This window comes from Impatiens glandulifera, chromosome 1 (assembly GCF_907164915.1).
Source record: "Impatiens glandulifera chromosome 1, dImpGla2.1, whole genome shotgun sequence".
Classification (NCBI taxonomy): Eukaryota; Viridiplantae; Streptophyta; class Magnoliopsida; order Ericales; family Balsaminaceae; genus Impatiens; species Impatiens glandulifera.
The window spans coordinates 6,579,283-6,606,091 of NC_061862.1; the positions used below are offsets into that span (position 1 = coordinate 6,579,283).

The window sequence follows — 26,809 nt, forward strand, 5'->3', positions numbered from 1 at the left end:
TCTATATATATGGACTATGTGGATAATCCTCCTCATCAAATTGGTTTCAATTATTCCAACACCAGTTCCAGTTCAGATGAACGGGCCAAACGACCGCCCAACTCCTCCTTGTTCTTCATCTATAGATCTTCTGCAGGAACGGTTCAGGCAGCTCCAGAGAGCGAGAGAAATGAGGGAGAAGCGAGAACATGTTAGGTTGCTCTCAGTCTCCGGGGAAGGAGCAGACATCAGAAGTCGTCGTCAGGCTTGTCTCTATCCACTTCCTCCTCATCGTCAGCTCTTCGTTCCGGCAACAACAACCCCACAACATCATCCCCTGCAGCCTCATTGTCAACTTCAAAAACACTCCTCCATGTTTGATGAACGACGAGTTCCAAATTGCAACATCGAGGACTCCTCGGATCATGTCGACACCTCTTTTCATCTATGAGGGAATAGATTTAGTTACACTCTGTTTCTGAACTCTATATATATATATGGTCTCTCTTGCTTCCAGTTTTCTTGGAGTAACATGTTTTTTAGCCGTTTGGATGCGGCATCTTCACATTCACCTCTCAAAGCAGAAACCCATAACTCAATCAAAATAAATTTGTAAAAATTCTAGTTTCATTCCAACAGTCCATTAATTTTTGTAGTTATTTCTCATAATAAATTACATTAAAAAGGCCGCCAAAGTAGCCAAAGTAATACTAATTGCGATCTTGTTTATTTAGATATTAGACAGCCCCACTGAGAGTACAATCCAAAACAATCGGGCTGGTTGGTTTTCATCATCATCATCGTAACAATCACCATTTCAAGATCCTTATTCATATAATACTCGACGTGGTAAGATCTTCAGAGCCAGCAGTAGCATTAGATCTCAAACTGTACTCTGCAACAAGTCTTGCAAATGAAGACAACTTATTCTCAAGTAATTTGGTCGGGGATTCATATTCCTCGATCATCCCTGCATATAAAATACAATCAATGTCTGTCTGTGATAACGAATTTGTTTATATTAACTAGGAAAAAGGAACAGCCAACCAACCGTGATCTAGTACTAGAACCATGTCGCTGTCTAGCACCGATGTTATCCGGTGAGCAATGGTCAAAACCGTGCAATCCGAGAAGTGCTCTTTAAGGGTTTTCTGAATCAAATTATCAGTAGCTGTGTCGACAGATGCTGTGGCTTCATCAAGAACCAAAACCTTGCTTTTCTTCAGGAGAACTCTACCCAAACAGACCAGTTGCCTCTGACCCATGCTCCAGTTCTCTCCGTTCTCACTCACTGTAACCAAAAATAAATAAATAAATCTATATAAAGAAAAATCTCCGAATCGCGACAAATCATGGCAGATGAAATCACCTGTGGAGTCGAGCTTTTTATCCTTCTTCCTTACTTCGTCTCCTAGCTGACATTTATCCAAGGCCTGCGTAGAAGAAATATAAATTCACCACTATACAACAATATTCTAGCAAGAAATGATATTTTAGATTAAGTTTCTAATTACCTCCCAAATCTGTTCGTCTGAGTATTCCTCGAGCGGGTCGAGGTTGCTTCGAACAGTCCCCTCGAACATGGTTGGCTCTTGTGGTATAATACTCAATCTCAACCGAAGATCATGCAGTCCTATCGAGCATATGTCAACACCATCTATCGTGATCTTACCTCCAGTAGGATCAACAATTCGGAATAGCGTCTGTATAAGAGTAGATTTCCCACTTCCCGTCCTCCCAACAATCCCGGTTCTCTTTCCACCATAGAAGACGCATGTGAGGCCTCGTAACACGAATGGCATGTGCGGGGCGTATCGAACCTGAAGATCACGGATTTCGACTTCTCCTTCTGACGGCCATTGCTGGTTTGGTTTACTTTCTTCGATCACTAGAGGCGGCTCGCTAGGAATGGTAGTGTATTGAAGTATCCTCTCAACTGAGATTATCTGGTTCTCCATTGAGCAAAGGTTCCAAATGACCCAAGCTTGTAACATGTTCAGGTTGAGACCGTAAGTCACTGCCAAGCCAGCAACGCCTGCAAAACCGAGAAAAGTAATCTTGAGCCATTTTTAAAAGTTCATAAAGCAAATGAGAAGTTTTTTCCTTTATTTAACTTACTTGGACTAATAGTTCCCTCTGGGATAACCATCAAGAACACCAAAGAGAAAGCGAACAAAAGAGACGACACCATATCCAACCGGAAACACAGCCATTCCATAGCAGCAGCTGTGTAAAACTTTGGACGAGAGCTTCCATCAATCAATTCCATACTCATCTCTTGAAACCTGGTTTCCTGATCAAAGCTCCTGATAGTAGTTGAACCCGAAATGGTTTCAGCGAAAAGCTGGATAACCGGAGCTTTAGCTACTCCAGCCAGCCTCGCCAGTTCTCTAGCAGACGGTATGTAATATTGTTGTAACCAAATGCAGGTTCCAATCCCAGGAATGAAAAGAATGAAGACCTGCCAAGAGACCTGTGACATAACCCCGATAATTCCAAGTAGCTGAACTATCGAGAATGCAAACGCACCAACTTGGTATTGGATGTTCAAGTCTACAGCACTTTGATCTGTAGACGCCTGCAAAGAGCATAGAAAAGAAAGCAAATCATTTCCGAAACCAAAGTTAAAATTTCATTAAAAATCAAACTAAAAGATCAATTAACTAATTACTCGATTCAAGATCCTTCCACTAGGAGTGGAGTCGAAGAAAGACATGGGAGCCCGGAAAATGCTATAATGCATCTTATTAAACATAATGGTTGCGGTCTTGAAAGCAGCCGTCGCAAGAAACATCGATCTGAAAAGGACACAGAAAGAACTTCCAAAGGCCAAAACTACATAGACGAGAATCAACCTAGACCCATCAACCGGAGGAGCCACATCTTCCGAGACTGGAGTTGCCCAAGCCATCCAATAATTGCTACCGATTTGTAGCGTCTGAAACATAATTTGCGCAAGCAATATAAAAGGAACCAGAATGCCTCCATAAGCAGTCGTTATGTATTTCCAATACACTGAGAACCCGACTTTCCCCTTCTCCCGTTCTTCATCCTGAACGATTTGTCTTTGTCCACTCGAATCCTCGGTTTTCCCATTTTGACCCTCTTCTTCTTTCTTCTCAATATTCTTAGAGCTACTGCTGCTACTTTCCTCCACAATGTTCGAACCTGAACCCATAGAATCCAGTGCTAACATTGCTTCTTCGTGTGCACCCACAAGTTCCATAAAGTCAGTGCCCGGTTTGAGAATGTCGACGTACTTTCCAGCTTGTGTGATCCTTCCATCTTTCATGACCTGGTAAAGAACAAAGAGGTGTTAAGAAACAACACGAAACAACAAAAGAAAATAGCCGTTAGTAAAGAAAAACTCGAACCAGGATGAGATCAGCAGCTGGTAAAAACTCGACTTGATGGGTAACATAGATTACGGTTTTGGAACCCAACATTCCCAATATGCATTCCTTGAATAGATGACTCCCAGTATGAGCGTCCACAGCACTAAACGGATCATCAAACAGATAAATATCAGCGTTTTGATACAAAGCTCTAGCGATTTGTATCCTCTGTTTCTGCCCTCCGCTTAAATTGATTCCCCTCTCGCCTATAACCGTCTGATCACCAAAAGCTAGAATTTCCATGTCCTTCTTCAACGAGCAGGAATCGAGAACACGATCATACCATTCTCGGTTCATTGCGTTTCCGAAGAGAATATTCTCTTCAATCTTTCCACTCTGTATCCAAGGTGATTGAGCAACATAAGCTTTCGTTCCACTTAAACTAACACTCCCCGAGATTTTACGCATCTCACCCAACACACACGACAGTAAGCTCGACTTCCCCGACCCAACCGTGCCACAAACAGCTACCCTCATTCCACGTGAAATGGAAAAGTTTAAATCTTTCAAAGTGGGACTAGACGTGGAAGAAGAACCATCCCACGAGAAGTTAGCGTTCACTGCCTCGATCACAACCTCCGAACTCCCTCTTGGGATCTTGGTTATGACGTCGGATTGGAGATCGTCGAGGCGAAGAAACGCAGCCACTCGATCGAGAGAAACCTTGGTTTGAATTATCATGGAGATCGTGTCCGGAAGATTATAGATTGGCTCCTGAAGAATCCTGAACGTGGCTAGAGCAGAGAGTATCTTCCCCGATTCGAGAGGAATACCCATAACCATGCAAGCCGCGAAAGTAACAACAGAGACGAAAGTAGGAGCCCCCCAAAAGAGGAAGCTAACCACAGCATGCGTATACAAGAACCATCTCAACCACCCGCTCTCTTCCGCCCTGAGTTCCTTCACTTTCGATAGAAACTTCATTTCCCAGCCTTGAAGCTTGAGAATCCTCATGTTCCTCAAGATTTCCGAAGTCGACTTCATCCTCTTGTCTTTAGCTTTCATTAATCGATCTTGATACCTCTCCTCCAACTTCCCCAATGGAACATTCGCAAGCATGACAAATATCGTGGCGACCAATGCAGCCACCGAAGCCAAACCAAGGTTCTTATACAAGATACCTAAGGCCAACGAGACTTGAAGAACAACCAACCACGGATCATGCATATACCAAACAAAGTTCCCGACCCTCTCAGCATCAACCGACATGAAATTGATGATCTCCCCGGATGTATGACCTTGTTTGGACTGGCACGAGAGGGTCAAACCCTTTTGGTAAATCTTGGCAATCAGAACCGACCTGGCTCTAATACCAGCCTGCTGCAACCTAAAGAACCAATGCCTCTGAGACAAGCATTCAATGATCTTGGCTATAACAAATGCCGACAACAAAACATACCCCTCGTTCTTAAACAAACGACGGCCGTTAAGGTATTGAACAAGGGAATCAATCAGATAAGGTCCGACATAAGAAGACAAAGTGTATACAGTAGCCAAGAAAGCTGTCAAGATGATTTCCCACGAGATTGATGATACTAAAGCTTTGATAAGCATTATTGTGGTTATCATCCCATTTCCACTATTAGAGACGGATTCCAACCTAGTTTTAAAAGTTGGAAAAGCACCTTTAACACTGTCAGTGGTAGTGAGTTGAGGAACATCCTCTAAATCCAATGGTTTCTTATTACCAACAGCAATCAAAGAACCAACCCAAGAGAAAGTAAGAACACTCAAGAGATTAGCATTTAAAAGAGGGGAAATGATTTGAATCACCTCCTCCTCCTCCTCCTTAGATTTGGTCCCATTCAAAAGGGGTTCTTCAATAGAGTTTTCATCATTTTGATTCTTCCACCAAAACGATAGAAAACAGAGGACTAATCCAGAGATGGCAGAAACAATATCAGTTATGAAGTATTGGATTGTTAATGATTTCTGAACAACAAAGTCAGCGTAAATGGAATAGAACGAGATTAAGACATAGAATCCTAACCAAACTCTCAAAAGGATGGAAGAATTAGAGAAATTGTTCTTGAGATAAACAGAGAGTGCCAACCAAGTGAAAGATCTAACCATGAGTTCGATAAAAGTGACTGTCATTAGTTCCGACCAGCCACTTCTATACCAGTAGAAGTAATTGAACAAACAAACAGCAAGATAAAAGAAAGAAAGCCCCAAGGAGAAAACCCATGTAAGCTTAAAAGACGAGGAATATCTCTTAAGCTTTGGCGTTTCACCATTAGAATGAGATCGAGTGAGTTTTTTGGATAACCAAATGAGAATCAGGGGAAAGAACAAAAACAGGTGTAAAGAACCTGAAAGCCCTTTTAGGAATAAGGGTTGAAGAAGAAACTTAGTAGCTGAATCAGTAAGTGATTGTGGGTAAGAGAGAGAAAGAGAGATACCCTTCTTCATTGTTGATAGAAGGGCTTCCTCCATATCTCTTGGAGGTTTCGAGCTCTGCAACTTCTGTTATTATAAGGAGGAAGAAGAAGAAGATGGACAAAACCTGGTGGCGGGTGTTATAAGGGTTATATAGAAAGAAAAAAACATATATAGGCGCACTAATAAAATAAAAGTCTAAAATAAAAGACTTTTACACATTAATGATTAAGTTTTTTTTAATAAATTTAAATTCACTTTTAAACAAGTTAATATAACATAAAGTATATTTCAGAACATTAAATTAACACTCTAATAAAATATTTTAAAAATTAATAATTTTGAGTGTTTTCAAACATGATTTTATTAATCTAGGTATTAGATTTATTAGATTTTAGATATATGATGTCCTCTAGTAATAATAATTGATAGTTCATATATTTATAAACTAATTTTAATTTTTTTTTATTAAAAAAATACATGAGTCTATAATTAATAATAAATATAATTAAATTATTTAAAAAATATAATATTAAAAAAAATAAAAAGTTAAAAGTTTTTTTTATTCATATAGATATTTATCTCTTTATTTAAAACATTGTTTATATGTAATAAAAATATATTAATATTTGAATTATTATAAATATTATCTAAGTTCTTTGAATGGGGAGAGTGTCATGACTTTTTAAGTGTCAGCAAAAACAAAATTGTAAATATTAATTAAATATATTTTGTTCTAATTTTATTAAAATATTATATTTTGTTCTAATTTTATTAAAATATTATATTTTGTTCTAATTTGTTAAAATTAAATAATAATAATAATAATAATAATAATAATAATAATAATATATTATTGAGTGGGAAGATATTAAAATATAAGTAAATATGTATTAATTTGTTTATTTATTTTAATTAATAACCAACATTTTTAGAAGTGATATATTTAAATAAAACATTAGGATTTGATTGGCTTAAAGGAGTGAAAAAAGAGTCAAAAAAGGATGGCGCCGCTTAGCCACATATATACAATATATAGTTTACGTGGTGCCCAAGGAGTCCGGTCCTCCTCATCTTTGAATTTTCCATTATTTACTGCTTTTTATATGTATTTGCTTTTTAACTTTTATTAATTAAAATATTATTTGATGGGGTTATACATAAAATAATTTATAAAAACAAAATGAAATGAAATGAAATGAAATAGAAAATCATTTTTAAAACTCTTTAGTTTATTGGATTTAAAAAAAAAAATGCAATCAATATGTTGTTATATATTAGAGTAAGACTTTGTTGAATTTGGGATGATTAATAAATTCGAATTATAAATTTAAAATTAAATTATATGGAATTATTTATATTAATATTTAAATTTTATAAAAGTAATAAAAAAAAATTATAATTTAATATTTTGACTACTATTAATTTGATTGATTGATAAACTAAATGAAGTATTATTTAGATTAGTTTACATAAACTCAAATCGAACTATAAAATTCAAGGATATAAATAAGTTTTGAGAATAAATATATATATATATATATATATATATATATATATATATATATATATATATATATATATATATATATATATATATATATATATATATATATATATATATATATATAATTATTTAAATGAAGCAAAACAACATTGATTGTACATGTAAAGTGATAAGACATGTTTATAGTTATGTTTTATTTATGCATATAAATTTGATAAAATATAATGATTTGGATAAATTAGCTGCATTTAAAGATTAAGCATGTTTCATGTGCATCGCATTTAATTCAAATTTAATATTAATATATATTATATCAAGCAGTTAAAGTTACATATTTTTTATTTTATTTTGTTTTGTTTGAATTTGGATTCTAGTTTTTATTTACTCTATACAAATATCAAATATATAAAACTGTGCACAATACCTAATCATATAAATATCGACAACTTCAATTAGACAAAAAAAAAAAATAGTTTTAATTGTCTTCAAACATTAAGTTTCGAATCAAAACACAGTCAAATTATATAAACTTTTATTCACTTATCCTTGATATTTTTAATTACAAAATAAAATACTAAAACTTCATGTAATTGTTCTTATTTAATAATCGAATTTTAGTAAGAATGGACATTTATAAAATAGAAAAATAAATAACTTAGTATATAATTAAACTTTTTAGAAAAAAAAATTGTAAAATATTAAAAAATATTTAAAATTAATATATATATATATATATATATATATATATATAAATTAATTAATTAATAATTGATAGTTTCTATTTACCTGTGGTATAATTCTAAAAATTTTTATTCAAATATTAAAAGTGTCTTATTTTGTTTTTATATAATAACAAATAATAATAAAATACAGTCACATTCAAACTTAATATATTTAAATTTAATATATTTAGTTAAATATATTTTGATTTTTTTTATAACTTAAATATTTTTTATTAATTTCTTTAAGTTACTTTTTATTTTTTAAATTTATTCTGTGAATTATTTTTAATTTCAGTCGGTTTTATTTAATAATATATTTATAAAAATAATATAATTATTATTAGACAATAACACTAGTTGATATTTTTATTTAATAATAATATTTTAATATTATAATATTTTGGATAGAAAATATACATTTATAATATATTATAAATTAAAATAACAAATATTTATCAATTATTTAAAATATTTCAAAATATAATATTAGATACATTTTTTAGAATTTTATTATTTATATATATATATATATATATATATATATTATCTATTTATTATATTTTATGGATTTTTTTTTATGTATATGTATATATAAATAATTAATTAATTTAAAATATTATTTTACTTAATAATTGTTTTTTATAAAATAATATATCATAAAAAAATATTAATAATGTTTAAAAAAATGTTTAAATTTTTTATTTTAAAAATATTAATATTATTTCCCTTAAATATTTAATATTAATCATTTTTGTCATTCAAAATTAATTTCTACGGTTAGTGGTCTTAACTAACGGGTTAGTCCAACCCGTTAGTTGATCCGGTGTGGGCAGGAACAATCGGTTTCGGTACATCCGGCTATGTGGCGAGTTTTCGGACGTTGAATGATGCATGGGCGACTCATCTGTTGGTCCAGGTTCCTGTTGCAAAAATTAAAAATAATTCCTGATATACTGGATTATCATATTTATTTTTTATAAAAAAAAATTATTTAAAATCAATTTTTAATTCTTTTTTACATTTTTCTTCAAAAAAAAATATTTTTAGAATCATAATAAAAATTATTATCATATTTTTTTTAGAATTTTTGAGGTATTTATTTAATTGTTTTAAATTATAAATTAAACATAATTCATAATTAAATCACAATTAAATATTTTTAATCACTTATTTGGTCTAATTTGAGTAAAATAAATACAATATTTTAACTTCAAATTATTTTTGGAATCTATATATATAATGATGCTTAGTTTTTAAAGTGTCTGGATTGCCGGTTCGAGAGCTGTGATTAATTTGGATATATATGAAAGTAAATAGATACTTGGAACGGATTGTGGGTTGACCCGCCCATACACTTAAAACGGTTAAAAATAAAATTAAAAATGCTATAGGTATGGTTCGAACTTGGAACCTAACAAAACAAGTAAAACCTTTTAACCAACTAGGCTAATAACACTTTATATTTTAAATTCAACCCAAAATTTGATAAACGCGTGACATTTTAACAATATAAGTTCAACTTTTTAACTAACTAATCTATATATATATATATATATAATGATGCTTAAATTTTAAAGTGTCCGGATTGCCAGGTCGAGAACTGTGGTTAATTTGGATATATGTGAGAGTAAATTGATAATTGGGTCGGATTGTGGGTTGACCCGTCCATAAAAATTTTACCGTAATATTTTTTTCTCGGTTTTTTACATTATTACTCGTGAAAATGCACGGGATACATGTTAGTAAAATAAAAAATGCTAGAGGTATGTTTCAAACTTGCAACCTAACTAAACAAGTATAACCCTTTAACCAACTAGGCTACTAAGACTTTATATTTTAAATTCAACACCAAATTTTATGAACGCGGGACGTTTTAAAATTAATATAAGTTTAACTTTTTAACTAACTAATATACATATATATATATATATATATATATATATATATATATATATATATATATATATAAAATGATGCTGAGTAATGAATATTTGGGTCGGATTGTGGGTTGACTAACCCATAAACTTAAAACGGTTAAAAATAAAATTAAAAATATTATCCGTAATTGTTTTTCATGATTTTTTATATTATAATTTGTGCAAATGCACGGGTTAAATGCTAGTTTTGAATAATTTTCCTAATTATGGTTTAATTATTATCATAATTAATCTCTAATTTGGTTTTAATTATTTGTTTGAGTTATTTTGAATATAAAAATTTAAAATACTATTTTAATATTATTAAAAATAATAATAATATTTTAAAATTATGATAGGTCAAATTTTCATGATGTGTCGTTGAATTTTGTTTATTGAAAATCGATGGTATGATAATTTATGAGCTTTCATGTTAAAGCTAAGATCGAATAATCAATTTCAAACTAAAAAGATATATAAAATAATGTTATGATAATTTAATATAATGATTATTTAACATATATTTTAGATAAAATTCCAAGAACGGAACAAACTTCTAGATAAAAGCTTGTATAACGGGAAATTTGACGAAATGACCCTAAAGATGCCTTTATTTGCATCCGTGGTCACATGATAATTTTTATTGCTCTAGTGATCACTTTATTTTTTTTGGATGAAAATACCGTTATCGCGTAACGCGAATTCCCTTCGTGAACGTGAAGAGAATATTTTTATATAAATACTCAAAAAAATTTATTTTGTTATTTTCTTCCTCTCTTCTCTCTCTTCTCGCGACAGCGACGGCGAAACCCTAAACAAACACATTATACAGATCGACGACGAAAACTCGTTCTAATATTAAGTGATTAGATCAATTTATGTTCTTATTTTCATTATGTCCATCTTCAAATCCTAAACCATGAGATTTTATTATTGTTCATCTTGGTTGTTCATCTTATAGATGATGATGTTTGCAGTTGATGATGCTCTGATTCAGTTCCGTTTTAGGGGAAATTCATTTGATTCTCGCAACTGGGCTTCTCGTGAAGTGCCTTCCCGTTACGCGAAGGTCTTCCGGTTACGCGAAGGTCTTCCGGTTACGCGAAGGGCCTTCCTTTTTCTCATATTTAATGAATAATTGCATGGACTTCAATATTATTATTTATCCAATAATGTTTTCTATTGCATCTGAAGTATTCTGGACGATATTCAGACATCATGGCATTTCATTGTCAAAATACCTGACAATCTTCCTCTTGATGCGGTTGTTCCTCTTCTCAACGTTAGAATTACAACTTATAGTCCTTTAATGTACTTTGGTTTGGATAATCCATGAACCAATTTAGGTGTGGTGGGTCTTGGTGTGTTAGGTCATTGTGCGGTTAAGTTTGCCAAGGCTTTCGGTGCTAATGTGATTGTTATTAGTACTTCGATTAGCAAGAAGAATGAGGCGATTGAGAGACTCGGTGTTAATTCGTTCTTGATTACTAGTGATCATGATTAGATGAAGAGTCATGTAAAGATTGTCATTGATTTAAGGATGATGGGGAATTAGTTAATAAATGTGTATGTTGATGTGTTCTTATTATGTATGTTCTTATTATGTGTATTATTGGTAGTTTGGATTTGTTCAACTTTTGGGTAGGGCAAGACAACTTACTATGTAGTAATTAATTAAAGGATGTATTATAATAATATCTCAACTTATAATATCCCAAAATTGTTCATATTTTGATAAGGTATATTACCAATACAATAACACATTTTTGTCTAACAATTGAAATTAATCAAATAGAAGAACATATATTTGTATATATAAATCTGCAACTTTTATGTGTAATTGATCGATCTGATCACAAATACATAGTTATATTTATATAAACACCATGTCAACAAGAACATATAACAAAGCATAATAATCATTCATGGTTTTCACATGACAAACTAGTACTGGAAAAGTGAAAACAAACCCAAGAAGCACAACTGTCTTTTTTTTATCAAATCACCACAACTTAAAAAACATTGGAGCAAACAAAATAAACAAGCTCTCCCCTACTGCAATGAGAAACAAACAGAGAAGCCCGAAAGGATGATATATTTGAAATGATATGAACAGTTTTTTTACACTTGGTCAAGGTTCTAATGAAGACAAAGAAGTTGCAGAAATCACATCTCTAGATCTTGTTGAGTTTCTCTGCCTTAACAACGGGATTGACTTTAGCTATAGCATTCTGGCAGCACCATGATAGTCAAAAAGGCAACCATGTTTATCGGAGTAGTGATGGGCTCCACAGAACATATTCTCACATCGACATGGCGAGTTCCTTTCCATTAACAATGTTCTCAATGGAGGAGGCAACAAGTTTGGTATCTAATGACACACCAAAATTTTCCATCTAAGATTCTCTTTTTGTGATTGCCCTCTGAAATCATTCCATTGATTTAATAACACAAGGATATATTTATGAAGACTGATATGATATGATTGTTCACAAACCTGCTGAGACAAACGATGTGAACCAATTGTCATTGTCACGGATAGGACAGTAGGCATTGCAATGGGAATTCCACCTATAAGTAATACTAGCAGATTATCAATTCCAGTATGGTAGAATCGACGTTGAATACGGTACATCACAATAATCTCGATCAACATCCCCACTACAATAGAACATATGCAGAAATTCTCTATGGCAATCAAGACCTGTCTAATAGAAATGAGATTAATTATAAATATTTTTTATTAATTTGTCTTTAAATTATTTTTTATTTTTTAAATTTATTCTGTGAATTTTTTTTATTTTAGTCGGTTTCATTCAATAATACATTTATAAAAATAATATAATTATTATTTTTATTTGACAATAACATTAGTTGATATTTTTATTTAATAATAATATTTTAATATTATAATATTTTGTGTAGAAAATATACGTTTATATTATGTTATAAATTAAAATAACAAATATTTATTAATTATTTAAATCATGTTAAAATATAATATTAGTTACATTTTTTAGGATTTTATTATTTATAAATATATATATATATTACTTATTTATTATATTTTATGAATTTTTTTTATGTATATGTATATATAAATAATTAGTTAATTTAAACTATTACTTTACTTAATAATTGTATTTTATAAAATAATATTATAAAACAAATATTAATAATGTTTAAATTTTTCATTTTAAAAATATTAATATTATTTCCCTTAAATATTAATATCAATTATTTTTGTCACCCAAAATTAACTTCTACGGTAACTTAGTCCAACCCGTTAGTTGATGCAGTGTGGGCAGGCGTAAGCAGTTTCACTGCATCTGGTTGTGTGGCACGTTCCTAGGCGTTGAATGATGCATGAGCGCTCATCTGATGATACAGGTACCTGCGGCAAAAATTAAAAATAATTACTGCTACACTAGATTATTATATTTATTTTTTATAAAAAGAAAGGTTATTTAAAATCGATTTTTAATTTTTTTACTTTTTTTATCAAAAATTTCACAAAAATATATTTATAGAATCGTAATAAAAATTATGATCATATTTCTTTTTGGAATTTTTGAAGTATTTATTTAATTGTTTTAAGTTATAAATTAAATATAATTTATAATTAAATCACAATTAAATATTTTTAACCACTTATTTGATCTAATTTGAGTAAAATAAATACAATATTTTAACCTCAAATTACTTTCGTAATTTTGAATAATTTTTTTAATTAGGATTTAATTATTACCATAATTAATCTCTAATTTATTTTTAATTCTTTCTTTTCGTTATCTTGAAAATAAAAATTCAAAATATTATTTTAATATTATTAAAAATAATAATATTATTTTAAAATTATGGTAAGTCAAATTTTCAAGTTGAATTTTGTTTATGGGAGATTAATCGTATTATTGTGAAAACTTATTGTGAAAGCTTTGATAATATTATAATAATTTAATATATTGATTATTTAACATATATTTTAGATAAAATTCCAAAAATATCTTTGAAAATAAACCGTATGGAACAAAGTCCTATGTAAAAGCTTGTATAATCCTATCCCAAATACAAAGAGTTACAAACATGCAATAAAGAACATTTTTTTATTTGACTATTTGTTTTTTTTATTAGTGTTCATTTTTTATATTATTAATTGTGAATTTTATTTTTAATTTCAAACTAAATCTTAATTTTAATAGTGTAAATAATTTTAATTTTATTTGTTAGTACTTATATTTGATGTTGTTTAATAAATACTTGATTTGTATTTGGTTAGTTTAATACAGCATGTTTATAGCTTAATTTTATGTTTATAGTGAAAAATAAAGAAAAAAATAAAACAAATAATAATATTAATAAATTCATATAAAACGTAAAATATTTATGAAGTACTAAAATAATAAAAATTATTTTGTACATAAGTAAGACATTAAAACTTTTATTCTTTACCCTAGATGGTTATATTTCATACTAAACACAACATTAAAAAACACATCCAATTTATGTTATATATTTATAGTATTCTTATCTTTTAAACTAAATAATAATAACTCATACAACTCATACTTATTAGCTCTTTCTAATTTATATTTATATACAACTTATCTTATACCTTTCTACTTAAGACACCTTAAGCCTTCCACTAAAAATGTACTTTAAAATAGTATTAAAATACTAAATAATAATTTAATATTAAATAATAATTATTTATTTAACTTAAATAAGTATTTGATAATTTAAATTAATTACAAAAGTGACTTTTAAGAAATAAAATATCACGACTTCGATTCTCACTTAAAACGTTTTAAATAAAAAATGAATATCATGTTAGGCATTAGCCTTCTCCATTTTTGTAATAATTTAATAATTATTTATTTAACTTAAATAAGTATTTAATAATTTAAATTAATAACAAAAGTGATTTTTAAGAGATAAAATATCACTATTTTAATTGTCACTTAAAACGTTTTAAATAAAAATGGAAGAAATATTATGTTAGGCCTTAACTTTCTCCATTAAAAAAAATTAATTTTGATTAAATGTTAAATAATATTATCATGTAAGTTATTTTTTTTTTATTATAGATTCATTTGATTTTAAAGTAATTAATGTTGAAGTGTTGTACAAGTTATGAATTTTAGAAATGTTTTTTTTTATATATTTCAAGATATTAAATATATTTGATATATATATATATATATATATATATATATATATATATATATATATTTAAAACATTATTCTACTTTTTAGACTAAAAAATGTTGAAAACGATAAGACCAATGAGGTAGACTTTGTAGAAAGTGACTAATAAATTTTAATGGACAATTATTAAAAAGAATTCACGTGAATAGACCATTGATTATCATTCAAAGTTAAATATTAAAATTTATAAACTAATTTTAGAAAGAAGAAAGAAAATAGAAATCAAATCAAATAATTATTGAAATTAAATATAATTTATTTACTTGAATCTTCTTACACTAAAAGACATAGACATGATTCATCAAAGTCAACTGATGGAAGATGGGCGGGTCCAGCCGTCCAGGGCAGCTGCTTGGAGAACAAGTATTTTTTCTTAGAACTTGTTTGATTTAGGTTATTTGGAGGGTTTTATTGGGTTTTTATAAGGGTTGAATTATAATAATAAATTTTTATATTTAAAATTTAAAATAAAGTAAGAATATTTTAGTATTTAATTTATGAATTAAGTGTAAATAATTAAAATATATATATAATATATGAATTTTTTATTAAAAAAAAATTAATATCAAACTATCTCTAACATTTTTTTATAGTTGTAATTTGGAATACTTGAATCAAACATTTTTTTATAGTTGTAATTTGGAATACTTGAATCAAATTAAGGGACAGAACAATGCACGAATATAAGAATTATTATTTGGTTAAAATAAGAGAATGAAAATGTTATTGATAAAGATAGAGAAAAGAAATGTATATGATTAAGTGTCCTATTTGATTTTATTTGGTTGGAACTTAGTTAATTATTACTATTAGTATTGATGATAGTGTTTGGTTAATAAATAAATATTAATTATATTTATTTATGATATATAATTTTTTTACCAATTATAATGTTAATTAGTTTTAATTATGATTATTTTATATTATATTATATTATATTATTTATTTATTTATTTATTTATTAATAATATTTTTGATTTATTTTTATTTTATTATACTAAAAATAAATAAACAAAATGGTAGAATTTAAAATTAAAATTTTTATATAGCATAAATTATATATTTTTATCATAGAATTAACCAAAACCCAAATACATTATATATTTTTTTTACTTTATTAAAAAGCTAATTTCACATGAAAGAGCTAGTTAAATTTTATTAAAAAGTTAATTCACGTTAAAAGAACTAGTTAAATGTGTAAATCAAACAGAAATAAAATAGCCCTAACCAGTTATATAAATAAATTCAAGATACAATTAGACACAAAAAAAAAAAATTAAACGAAAACTTAATTATAAAATTAGAATTGGTCTCAATCATCTATGCATGTCAAAAATATACAAAAGCATATTAATTATTTTCATCACGATTCTTCAAAATATATAAAAACACATTAGCTACTTTCACCACTACATTCACCACTGTTTTTCAAAATATAAAAAAAAAAAGTAGTGAAATGATCTAGATACAACAAAATTCAACATTTTATCTAGATGCAATCAGCTGTTTTTCAAAATATACAGAAGTACATTAGCTATTTTCACCACTACATTCATCATTGTTCTTTAAGTAGTGAAATGATCTAGATACAACAAATTCCAACATTTGATCTAGATTCAATCAACTTTTTTCAAAATAACTAGTAATTACATTATGTTGGAATGTGCACAAAAGCCAACAAACAAAAACCTAATACAAACCGTCGATTTCATACCTTATTCACGGATTAGAAGATGGATGAACATATTCAAGCACAAAAGACCGTCTCAAATGACTTGGCAATACGAATATAACTTCCATTTTCTCAGGTTTTTGTAGCAAATTTAAAGAGCTTTACCAACATTCATTTGAGGTATGTCGATGCTAATTAATTCATCAATAACCTCATGCACCTTTACAGCACTTAAATATTCAGATTTTGGTTCCGCAATCAAAGCATTTATCACAACAGTATATTATGATGTCATTTTGTCAGAAATTGACTCAAATTTGGAACTATTGTCAAATTTTGAGTCAATCCTTTGTTGAAAGGTTTCTGATCTTTTCTTCTTGTGCAAACTTTCCCTTATCGGTGAAAACTTCTTTCTTTTCTTGGATGATTTGTTGTTTATTGCATGTGAGCCTTGTGAATGAGAAGTGACAACAAGTTCATCTTCACCATTTGATTAAGAACTCACAATCACATCCTTCTGCCAACTAGGATCCATGCATGCAGCATCTATATTCTCAACTCCGAACCCTATCGCTCTATCTTTACCCCACACCATGTCAAGTTTGGGCAAATATGGAAATGTAAAATCTCGCAATCTCATAGTATTGGGACAAGTCTAAACAAAAGAAATAGTATAATAGTCAGAATATGTAAAATATGAAAAAATTATGAAAAGTAAAAATTCAATAAATGATTGATAGGAATTTAGAATAGCTTACTGTGATCATATGTTCAACGTCATCCCATTGGCAACCACTTTGCTACACATATCTAAAATGGGATTGTGCTTGGCTCTAAGATTTTTTATCTTTGATTTAATATGGGGAGTAACTTATTTACTGAAATTGGAAATCTTTTGCATCATCATCTTACGTAGTTGAACCGTGTAATTGTTTTAAATCCAGAGTCTACTTTCCATAATGGATCACATGTTAGCTCTTGGAGAGCATCAATCAATGCATCAACCTCCAAAATTGTTTGTTTTTTTTCTCATCCACGAGAAACAAGTGTAGAGATAGACATCCTACAAAAGAAAATGCAGAAAGTTAAATACAATCTAAATACAAACTTCACTAAATATAAGTAATAGTTACTAAATTTTAAAATATATGAAAATCTTAACACAAATATTGAATGATAGATATAAAACTATCAAATATAAAATCATTCAATTACAAACATAAATTCAAATTACATAATTATCATAATATGCATATGAAATAAGCACTAATCAAACTTCATTTCCACTAGTTCTAGTGGACCACGTGTTATACATATTAGTGGCCAAATTATTTCTAAATTTTAGCCACTCATTACTTGGACTAATTTGTGTAATATGCTCCACTTCTTCGTCATCACTTTCCTCAACATTATCCTCCTCCTCCTATTCTTCTTCTTCTATTCTTGATTCTTGTGGATCTAAACTCATAAATTTACGAATCAAGTTATGCAAAAGAGAACATGCCATTATGATACGAATTTGACTTTGAATGAAGAAAAATGAAAGGGATGCAAAAATCTTCCATCTTCCGTTTAACAACCCAAAATATCTTTCTGTAACATTTTTGGCTTTAGAATGCTTCATGTTGAAGTATTCCTCTAGAGTCTCTGGTCGAAGGCCATCAAATTCTTTGAGGTGATATCGTTGTCTTCGATAGGGAACAAGAAATAATTTTATATTCCAATATCCAGAGTCAGCCAAATAATAACAACCTTCATAGTTGTAAAGTAAATAAAGATTTAGAATAATAAAAAAACAACAAAATTTGCACTTCTTAATAGATATAGCAATGCAAATTTACATAAAGGGACTCATAGACCATTAGATCTTGAGATTGCATCGTGAAGCACACGATCATCATGTGTTGAACTCTCCCATCTAGGCAATACATATATAAATTGCATGTTTGGGCAACACACGCCTAATACGTTTGTTGAAATACAACATTTTTTCTCGTGTGATATCGATATTTATTCTCATTAGGCGGTGTAACTTAAATTAATATTTCATCTAATGCTCCTAAGCAGCCCTACAAATTAAAGAAGTCTATAATTAACAAAGTATAACAATATTATATGAAACTAATTATTCACTCATAATTTTATATATTATAATAATAAATGTATAATGTTCAATGTACCTAAAAATATTTTTAGTTTTTATCGCGACAATCCTGAGAGATGAGTATTGGCTTCTTCAGTAAGACTTGATGCAATTTCAAAATTGCATCAAGAATCCCGTGAAATTATCGACTCACAATTTTTGTACTATGATAAAAAGTAGAGAAATGGTCCTACTTTTTTTGTGATCGGCCAAGATATATACGAACATCATTACAACCTCCTCTATTGATGTGTTCCTTGTAGGGTTGCAAATAAATCAAACTACTCGTGAGTCACTCGCGAGTCGCTCGGTCAAAGCTCGGCTTGAGCTTGACTTTGACCGAGCTCGAGCCGAGCTCAAGCCGACTCGTTTAAAATTCGAGTCTAGCTCGAGCTCGAGCTCATATAATACTTGCTCGATGGCTTGTCGAGCTTTTTCAAGCCTAAGTATATAATATATATTTTTTTATTTATTTAATATTAAAACTCAAATAATATATTTTTCCCTCTCTTTCTCTTCAAAGCCCATATGAAGGCCCACAATCCATAAGTAAAACCCTAATTTCTAACATATCTACGACTCTTCATCTAACATAATCTTTTTCATCTAATCGCCTCTTCTTTCATTCTCATCTAACCTAATCTTCGCCTCTTCTTTCATTCTCATCTAACGTAATTTTCTCATTTAACCTAATCTTCTTCATCTAATCGTCTTTTCTTTCATTAATCTTCTTCTTCTTTCATTCTCATCTAACTTAATCTTCTTCATCTAATAATCGCCTTTTCTTTCATTAATTTTCTTCTTCTTTCATTCTCATCTAACATAATCTACTTCATCTAATCGCCTTTTCTTTCATTAATCTTCTTCATCTATCTAATCAACTCTTTTTTCATTTTTCCTTCATTTTCTCTTCCATCTTCACCATTTATTTAGCTCACTCTTCACCGTTTTTTCACTCTTAATCTTTTCATCATTCATTCTTCACTATTTCTTTAGCTCTTAATCTCTTATTCTTTAGTCTTCACATATTTTTCACTCTTCATCTATTCATTTTCTTCTTTTTTTCGTCTTCACATGGATCTCATTCAGAAATTTATAAGAGGCTTACAGGTAATTAAATTTATTTTCACATGATAACTATTGTTTTTGCTTTTTATTTAACTTTAATTTTTTTATCTTAAGGAAATCCAGCAACAAAGAAAGGAAAAAACTATTTTATTGGTGAAGTCAGTGGTAAGGTAAGTCTTGTTCATCTTTTTTCATATATTAAAAGAAATTTATGCGTATATAGACTTTGATTATTCTATACATAAGTCAAATGAATATATAGAATAATACTGATTGTTTATAAAAAAAAAAGACTTTTTTATAAAAAAAAAACAGAAATAAAAAAATTAATAAATTATATATAATAGAAGTATATTATATATAATAAAAATAAATATTATGGATATAATAATTAATATATTATAATATAATATATATATATATATAATATATTACGGATAAAAAAATGTTAATATATTTATTATTTTAAGAAAAGACATATCAAGAAATTTTGTTGCTAATATCTACCTCTTAAAGTAAGTTAAATTTTAATTATTTGTTTTAACCTTTATTTTTTATATTAATTATTTTTAACATTAAACATTTCATATTATTGAATGCAGGTAGTTATATGTGTGCTATGATTGAAGAACATGAGTTAAAAGGATTAATATATTGAATGTTCAAACAATTTTTATAGTTTTGTACTTTAATTTTAGAATTTTATATTTTAGAATTTTGATTAGTAATGGTGATTTAATGTTTTGGATTATTATGTTTTAGAATTTTGAATAGTTATGATTGTTTCATATTTTAATTTTGAAATATCATGTTTTAAATTATTAATATGTATGAAAGTTTGATATTTTAATTCTATAAATAAATTTGGTTCGAGTTCGAGTTCGAGTTTGAGTTTGAGCTTGAAAATTAAATTTTTGTTCAAGCTTTCGAGTCGAGCCGAGTTTGTAGGTAATATAGTCAAGTCGAACTCGAGCTCAAATTTATAAGCTCGTTCGAGCTCGAGTTCGAGTCGAGCTAATAAATACTTAGTCGAGCTCGAGCTTTAGTAAGCTCGAGCTCGGCTCGACTCATTTGTAGCCCTAGTTCCTTGTGGGCATCAAACCTCCAATGTCTCTTTTCATTTCACACAATACTCTAAAGTTTGTCATGTCCATTCGAAGTTCATTAATGCAAGTTGAATCACATTCTATTGTCAATCTAGCCATCCATCTAGTTCGAGAGATTATTTTTTCTTCTTTTGTTTTAATATCACGAAATTTTTCTCGAATGTAGGAACAAATTTCTACATAGTATTGAGAAAATAAAAAAAACATGTTGTTTGTTGTTTGTTGAAGTAATAATAACTTCTTTAGATTTCGTCGTTGTTGGGTGATAAGAGGACGAACCATTTTATCTACATCAAAAAATTAAGGAAAAAAAAGGACATTGAAAACAAAATTGAAATTGAAGGCAACAAATATGAGTTTTCTTTAATATTAGGAAGAATAACAAATTTTAGGATAATCTCAAAACAAGATAATGACAATGGGTTAGGAGTCTTCACAATTAGCAGTATCTAGTATCTAGTTCAATTACCAGGTAAAGAAATATCATGCACTCATTTGCATTTATAGAAAAAAATAACAAATACAAACAATTAATTTTTATTAGTGAAATGGTATCATATGAAGGAAGCAATTTATGGGTTGTTGGTAAAAACTAACATATTTTTTACCCAAGTAGTTTCAATTCAAATAATACATTGATTCAAATAAATAGTTTCAATTCAAACATGAATGATCCAAATTAGAAATTCATGTGCAAAGACAGCCAAGACTGTAAGAAAATATGAAAATATTATAGGCTATAAGATTGTAGATTGAAGGTGAAAATATTAGTTAGTTTCAAGACTAAGAAGAACTCATAAGAACTCATTGCTTAAGCCATATGAGTTAGGGTTTAAAAAAGAACTTTTTTTTTCAAAAAGTAATTGCTTATAACATTAGAGAACTGAAACAAGGATGAGAAGAATGGTATTTTGGTAGATTGAATGGTCAAAAAAACTCTAATCCCAACAAAATGCAAATGTAAATAAAAAGTTCATTCTTTTAAATATCTTTTCCTAGTCGAACATATCATCAGTAATACATACAAAATTTGTAGAACAAAAATACTAAAAGAACCCTTCCAATAAAGTTCAGAAATTGATGATAGATTTGAAAGTAAACAATAAAAAAAATCATCAACAAACTAACCAAAGCAGAGTGACTAGACACATCATATACATGAAAAAATAATTACAAAGAAACATATGTCTCATAAATTCACAAACTAAAAGTAATAGAAATTTATGGGCTAGGTTTAGGGTTTGTCTTGTGCTCGCGCTAGTGGTAGAAATACGAGAAGAAATGATCCGCTGGAGAAGATGATTGTAATTCCAGAGAGGAAATTGGAGGAGCTAGATAAGATGATTGAAAAGAAGGCGGTGAAAGAAGAAGGTCAGGAGATAAAGTTTGATGAAATGAAAGAAGAATGAAAGAAAGAAAATAGCATAACCCCCAAATTAAAATGATTGAACGAATCCTTAGAATAAGGTAATCGTTTTACTATTCATTAATTATATACTATTACTAAAGATTACCTATTATTCCTTTTTCCATTACCAGATACAAAAACTCTCAAATAAGTATTTTTTTTATAAGATGCTTCAAATTTGTAATTATCTATGTGGCTAAAATGGAAAAAGCCGAGCCCTATTGACATATCTTAAAATTTGAGTATCGTGTATATAGAAAACGCCCCACTTATAGTTTCATCATAAAACCTTCTTATCAGTATTGTTTTGCAAATTCAGAATTAGTCAGCCATTCAAATTTGAGTTACCGTTTTATTTTGTTCGATTTGAAATTATATTTAGTCGAATTATATTTGTCATCTCGAATTTTTTAATTGAAATAATACTTTGATCAGTTTTTGATGGGTAGTTTGTTGTTTATACCTTTGTCGATTATTCTAGTAATCTTTTTTTCGAGTCTATGTTTATCTTCTTCTTAGCAACAAAAGAATAAAGATGTTAGATCCCAATTATTTCTCATTTGTTCAATAATGAGTTATTTGAACTGATATTCTATTTGGATGACCTCTTACAGGTATTCTCACTTATTTTTTATGGATTTCTCATTATTTTAATCATATATATATAGATGGTCTTTTATCATTTGACAGAATTTTTTTTGCGTTGTTTACCAACCCACGGACAATGATAATTTTCACTGTCGTTCAGAATATTTTGTTGAAATTATTCCGACACCGCTTAATTAGTTTGTTCAATTTGTTCTACTTTTTCACTCATTCTTATGGAACTCAATCGAGTTTGTATATGGAGTCACCCTTAAAAAAATGTAAAAGATGAGTGATAGAGGAGAGAATGAAATCACATCACTTAATTAGTTGGAAAAAAAATGTGAGGACCAAACAAACAAAAAAAAAATTATTCTTTTTTCATTTCCTCTTCTTCTACATTCACTTATTAAAAAATTGTATTATTTAACATCTATATTATCATTTAATCAGGAAAAAAACTAAGATTATTTTCAAATGAGCTTAGTTGTGTTAATTTATTGTTGATATAATTTTAATTGGGGGTATTTTTAATAAGAATTTAATATGAAATGTCATAACAATAAAAATAAATAAATAAAAAAGAGGTCAGCATATCATTTTGGGAATATTTTTTATGTAATTTTTTTTTTTTGAAATTAAACTATGTATTTGACTTCTATCAATGTGGCAAAATTAAGAATGAAAGGATAAATTTAAGTGATGTTTGAAGAGTAAAATCAAGGTAGATAGTAAATTTGTGTCACATTGATAAAACTATGATTTTTTATGTCTAGAGATTGATTTTAATAATTATGTATCTACAGCCTACAGGTTCACTTTTATTTTTATTTTTGTTATTTAATTGACATATTTATTTGTATTTTAAGATTAACTTTAATATTATAAATTCTGATAATCCTATGACTAATTAATAGTTCAATGGTCAAGATTATTATATCAGATTTTGTTAATATTAAATTCAAATGAGACATTTAGGTATTGACATTAAAGTTCACCGAATGCATTCAACAACCCAGACATTAATTGAACGCGTTACAGTCTTATTGCATATCGGTTTTGGAATGCAAATAAATTTCATTTAAGGGCTTATAACCAAGGTTTTAAAATACGCGGTCCGATCGGCGGTTCAACCGGTCCGACTGCGAAACGGTTTGGTGAGCGGTCCGGGTTTTACCTTCAAAACGGTCACCTTTCGAACCGGTCAAAATCCGGTCCGACCGGCCGGCTTAACCTGAAAAACAAACCGTTTTTTTCCAATTGAAAAGGTAAATTATAAAAATTTTATATAATTATTATTATAATATTATTATAATAATATTTAACTATTTTTTTTTCTGTACTCAGTACTTCACTAGCTCAGCTGTGAGCTCTGTGACTGTAAGTCTATATTTATTAATTATTATTACTTTTTTTTTTTTGTTTTTTCTTTTGCTTTTAACTTATTTTTCTTTAACTTATGGTTATTTTATTTGTTAATTGTATTGTATTGAATTATTGGATATTTGGTATAATATAAATTTAATTGACAATTATTAAGTTCAATTAGTATTTATTTGATTATTTTTATATGTCTAACTAATTTATATATATAATTTATGTATTAATTTATTTAAATTTATTTTAAAAAAAAGGGAAAAAAAAATTCGGTTCAACCAGTGGTTTAACCGGTTGAACCGGTCGGACCGAAGTACAACACAAAAACCGGGTTGATGAACGAAACGGTTTTCAAAACCTTGCTTATAACATTTTATTCTTTATTTTGGACAGAACTGTGTTCATTTTTATATAAATTTAAATGTATTAAGACCATACATCATATACATATAGCATGAAAATATAAAATATTTGATCATTATTTGAGGATCAAATCATTTATATTCAACAAATTTTATTTATTTTAAAATATTAAACAAATCAAATAAAAACACAATTATAATAATAATTTCAAACAATTTTTTTATTTGAACAAAATCGTAAATATTAAGTTAATATATTTGTACAATTTTTTTTAAATCATTACATTATTTAATATATTTTTGAGTACGAATTGGTTTGCTTCGTTCATTTGAATTTAGCGTATATTCAACTATTATAAATCAGGTTCCAGTATATCAAAATCATATATCCATTAATCATATATTTTTAAAATACAATTCAATTAAAGCTATAATCCACATTCCAAACTCAAATTGATATAAATCTGCCAGTCTACATTTGACCGTATGTTAATTGTCACTGTTTCAGGACAACTAATAAAATGAAAATTTATTAAAATTGAAATTAATAAAACAAGATATTATTTAAAATTATTTGAGTTAAATTGATAAAATATTTATTTATATTTAATACTATAATTTTATAAATATTAATAATTTAATATTTTAACAGATAAAATTATTGATTTAATAGTTACAAACATAAATAATATTAAATTAAATCTAAATAACATCTGCATCAAACAAGCTCAAAATTAAGTATTAAATATTTTTATTTATGTAATTTAAATTAGGAGAATCTTTAAATATGGGAGCGTATCAGACTTAGTGTCTGATGCCCACAAATAAAAAATTCAAAACAAACAAGACTTCTCAGACATTGGGATTCCACACAAAAACTGAAAAACCACAAGCATTCATTTCTTATTTTTATTTGAAAAAAAGATGTGATTGAGGTAAAAAATAAATTTAATACTCATTAATGTGGTTTGATGGAAACCAGACATCTTAATTAAATTCTGATGACTAGTCTTCAATTCACAACATCATGAGTCTTAAATTTGGCGGGCTTGTCTAAATTAAAACTAATTTTAAAATATTTTAAAAATTTATGAAATTAGAGTCTTTTGTGGATTACTATGATTAATTAGATAATGTTAGTTGCTGAATAGTTTTGATTGATACAATTGTTGATATGACAGTGGTTGATATTACAGATTTAAATATTTGGGTAACTATCTCAATTATTTTTTGGTGGACTAATTTAAGAGAAAACGTCGAATTTTTAATGATTGTAGTCGTTCGATACGTAATCATTCATAAGAATATTATTATAAGAATTTATTATATTTATTCATGAGAGCTAGTTAAATCTGTCGGAGAATTAATCATTCTTCTCGATGATTTACGAACTCGATAACTTATTAAGCATTTTTTTTATTTCATGATTTATCGACGACATAACTTAAATATTTTTTTTATTTTTAATATAAAATGACTTTTTTTTAAAAAAAAAATAATAAAATAAAAGGAATCATTACTCATAAATCCTAATTTGAGTAATCATTTCTTTTTTTACAAAAACAAATAATTAATCAAAATTTTGAACTTTTGAATGCATATGACAAAATTTGAAAAAGTGAAACATGATAACAAACCCATATCACACACGTAACACCAAATGAGAAGGGAAAAACAAAATGCATGTATTATGGTTAGACAAATGAGAAAAACTGCATTATTTTGACAATAAAAGAATGTTATCAATATTTAATAAGGACAAGTTTACTTTTGTTAAAGTAGGACAGATAATACTAATATACAATACTAAATGACACTCACTAGAAGAAGATTTAAATGAAAACAAAATAGAACGGACCACATTATTAACATAATTTATTTATTAATTACATTTAAATTTATTTAAAATTATTTTTTTATTAATCTAACTAAGATAGTTCAAATTATAAGAATGATCATTAATAGTTTAAGTGTCCGATTTCCAC

At 28.2% G+C, this 26,809-nt stretch overlaps 1 protein-coding gene across 1 annotated transcript; it reads right to left on the minus strand.

Annotated features, from left to right (window-relative positions):
• Window positions 1-684: 684 nt before the first annotated feature.
• On the minus strand, window positions 685-5,861 carry LOC124921650 (ABC transporter C family member 3-like). The gene is made up of 7 exons (XM_047462333.1): window positions 3,354-5,861; window positions 2,651-3,274; window positions 2,098-2,557; window positions 1,494-2,014; window positions 1,349-1,412; window positions 1,031-1,270; window positions 685-949 (listed from the first exon to the last, which is right to left on the minus strand). The coding sequence occupies exons 1-7, from the start codon at window positions 5,808-5,810 to the stop codon at window positions 810-812; spliced, it is 4,506 nt and encodes a 1,501-aa protein (XP_047318289.1). The 5' UTR covers window positions 5,811-5,861; the 3' UTR covers window positions 685-809.
• Between the last annotated feature and the right edge of the window lie 20,948 nt (window positions 5,862-26,809).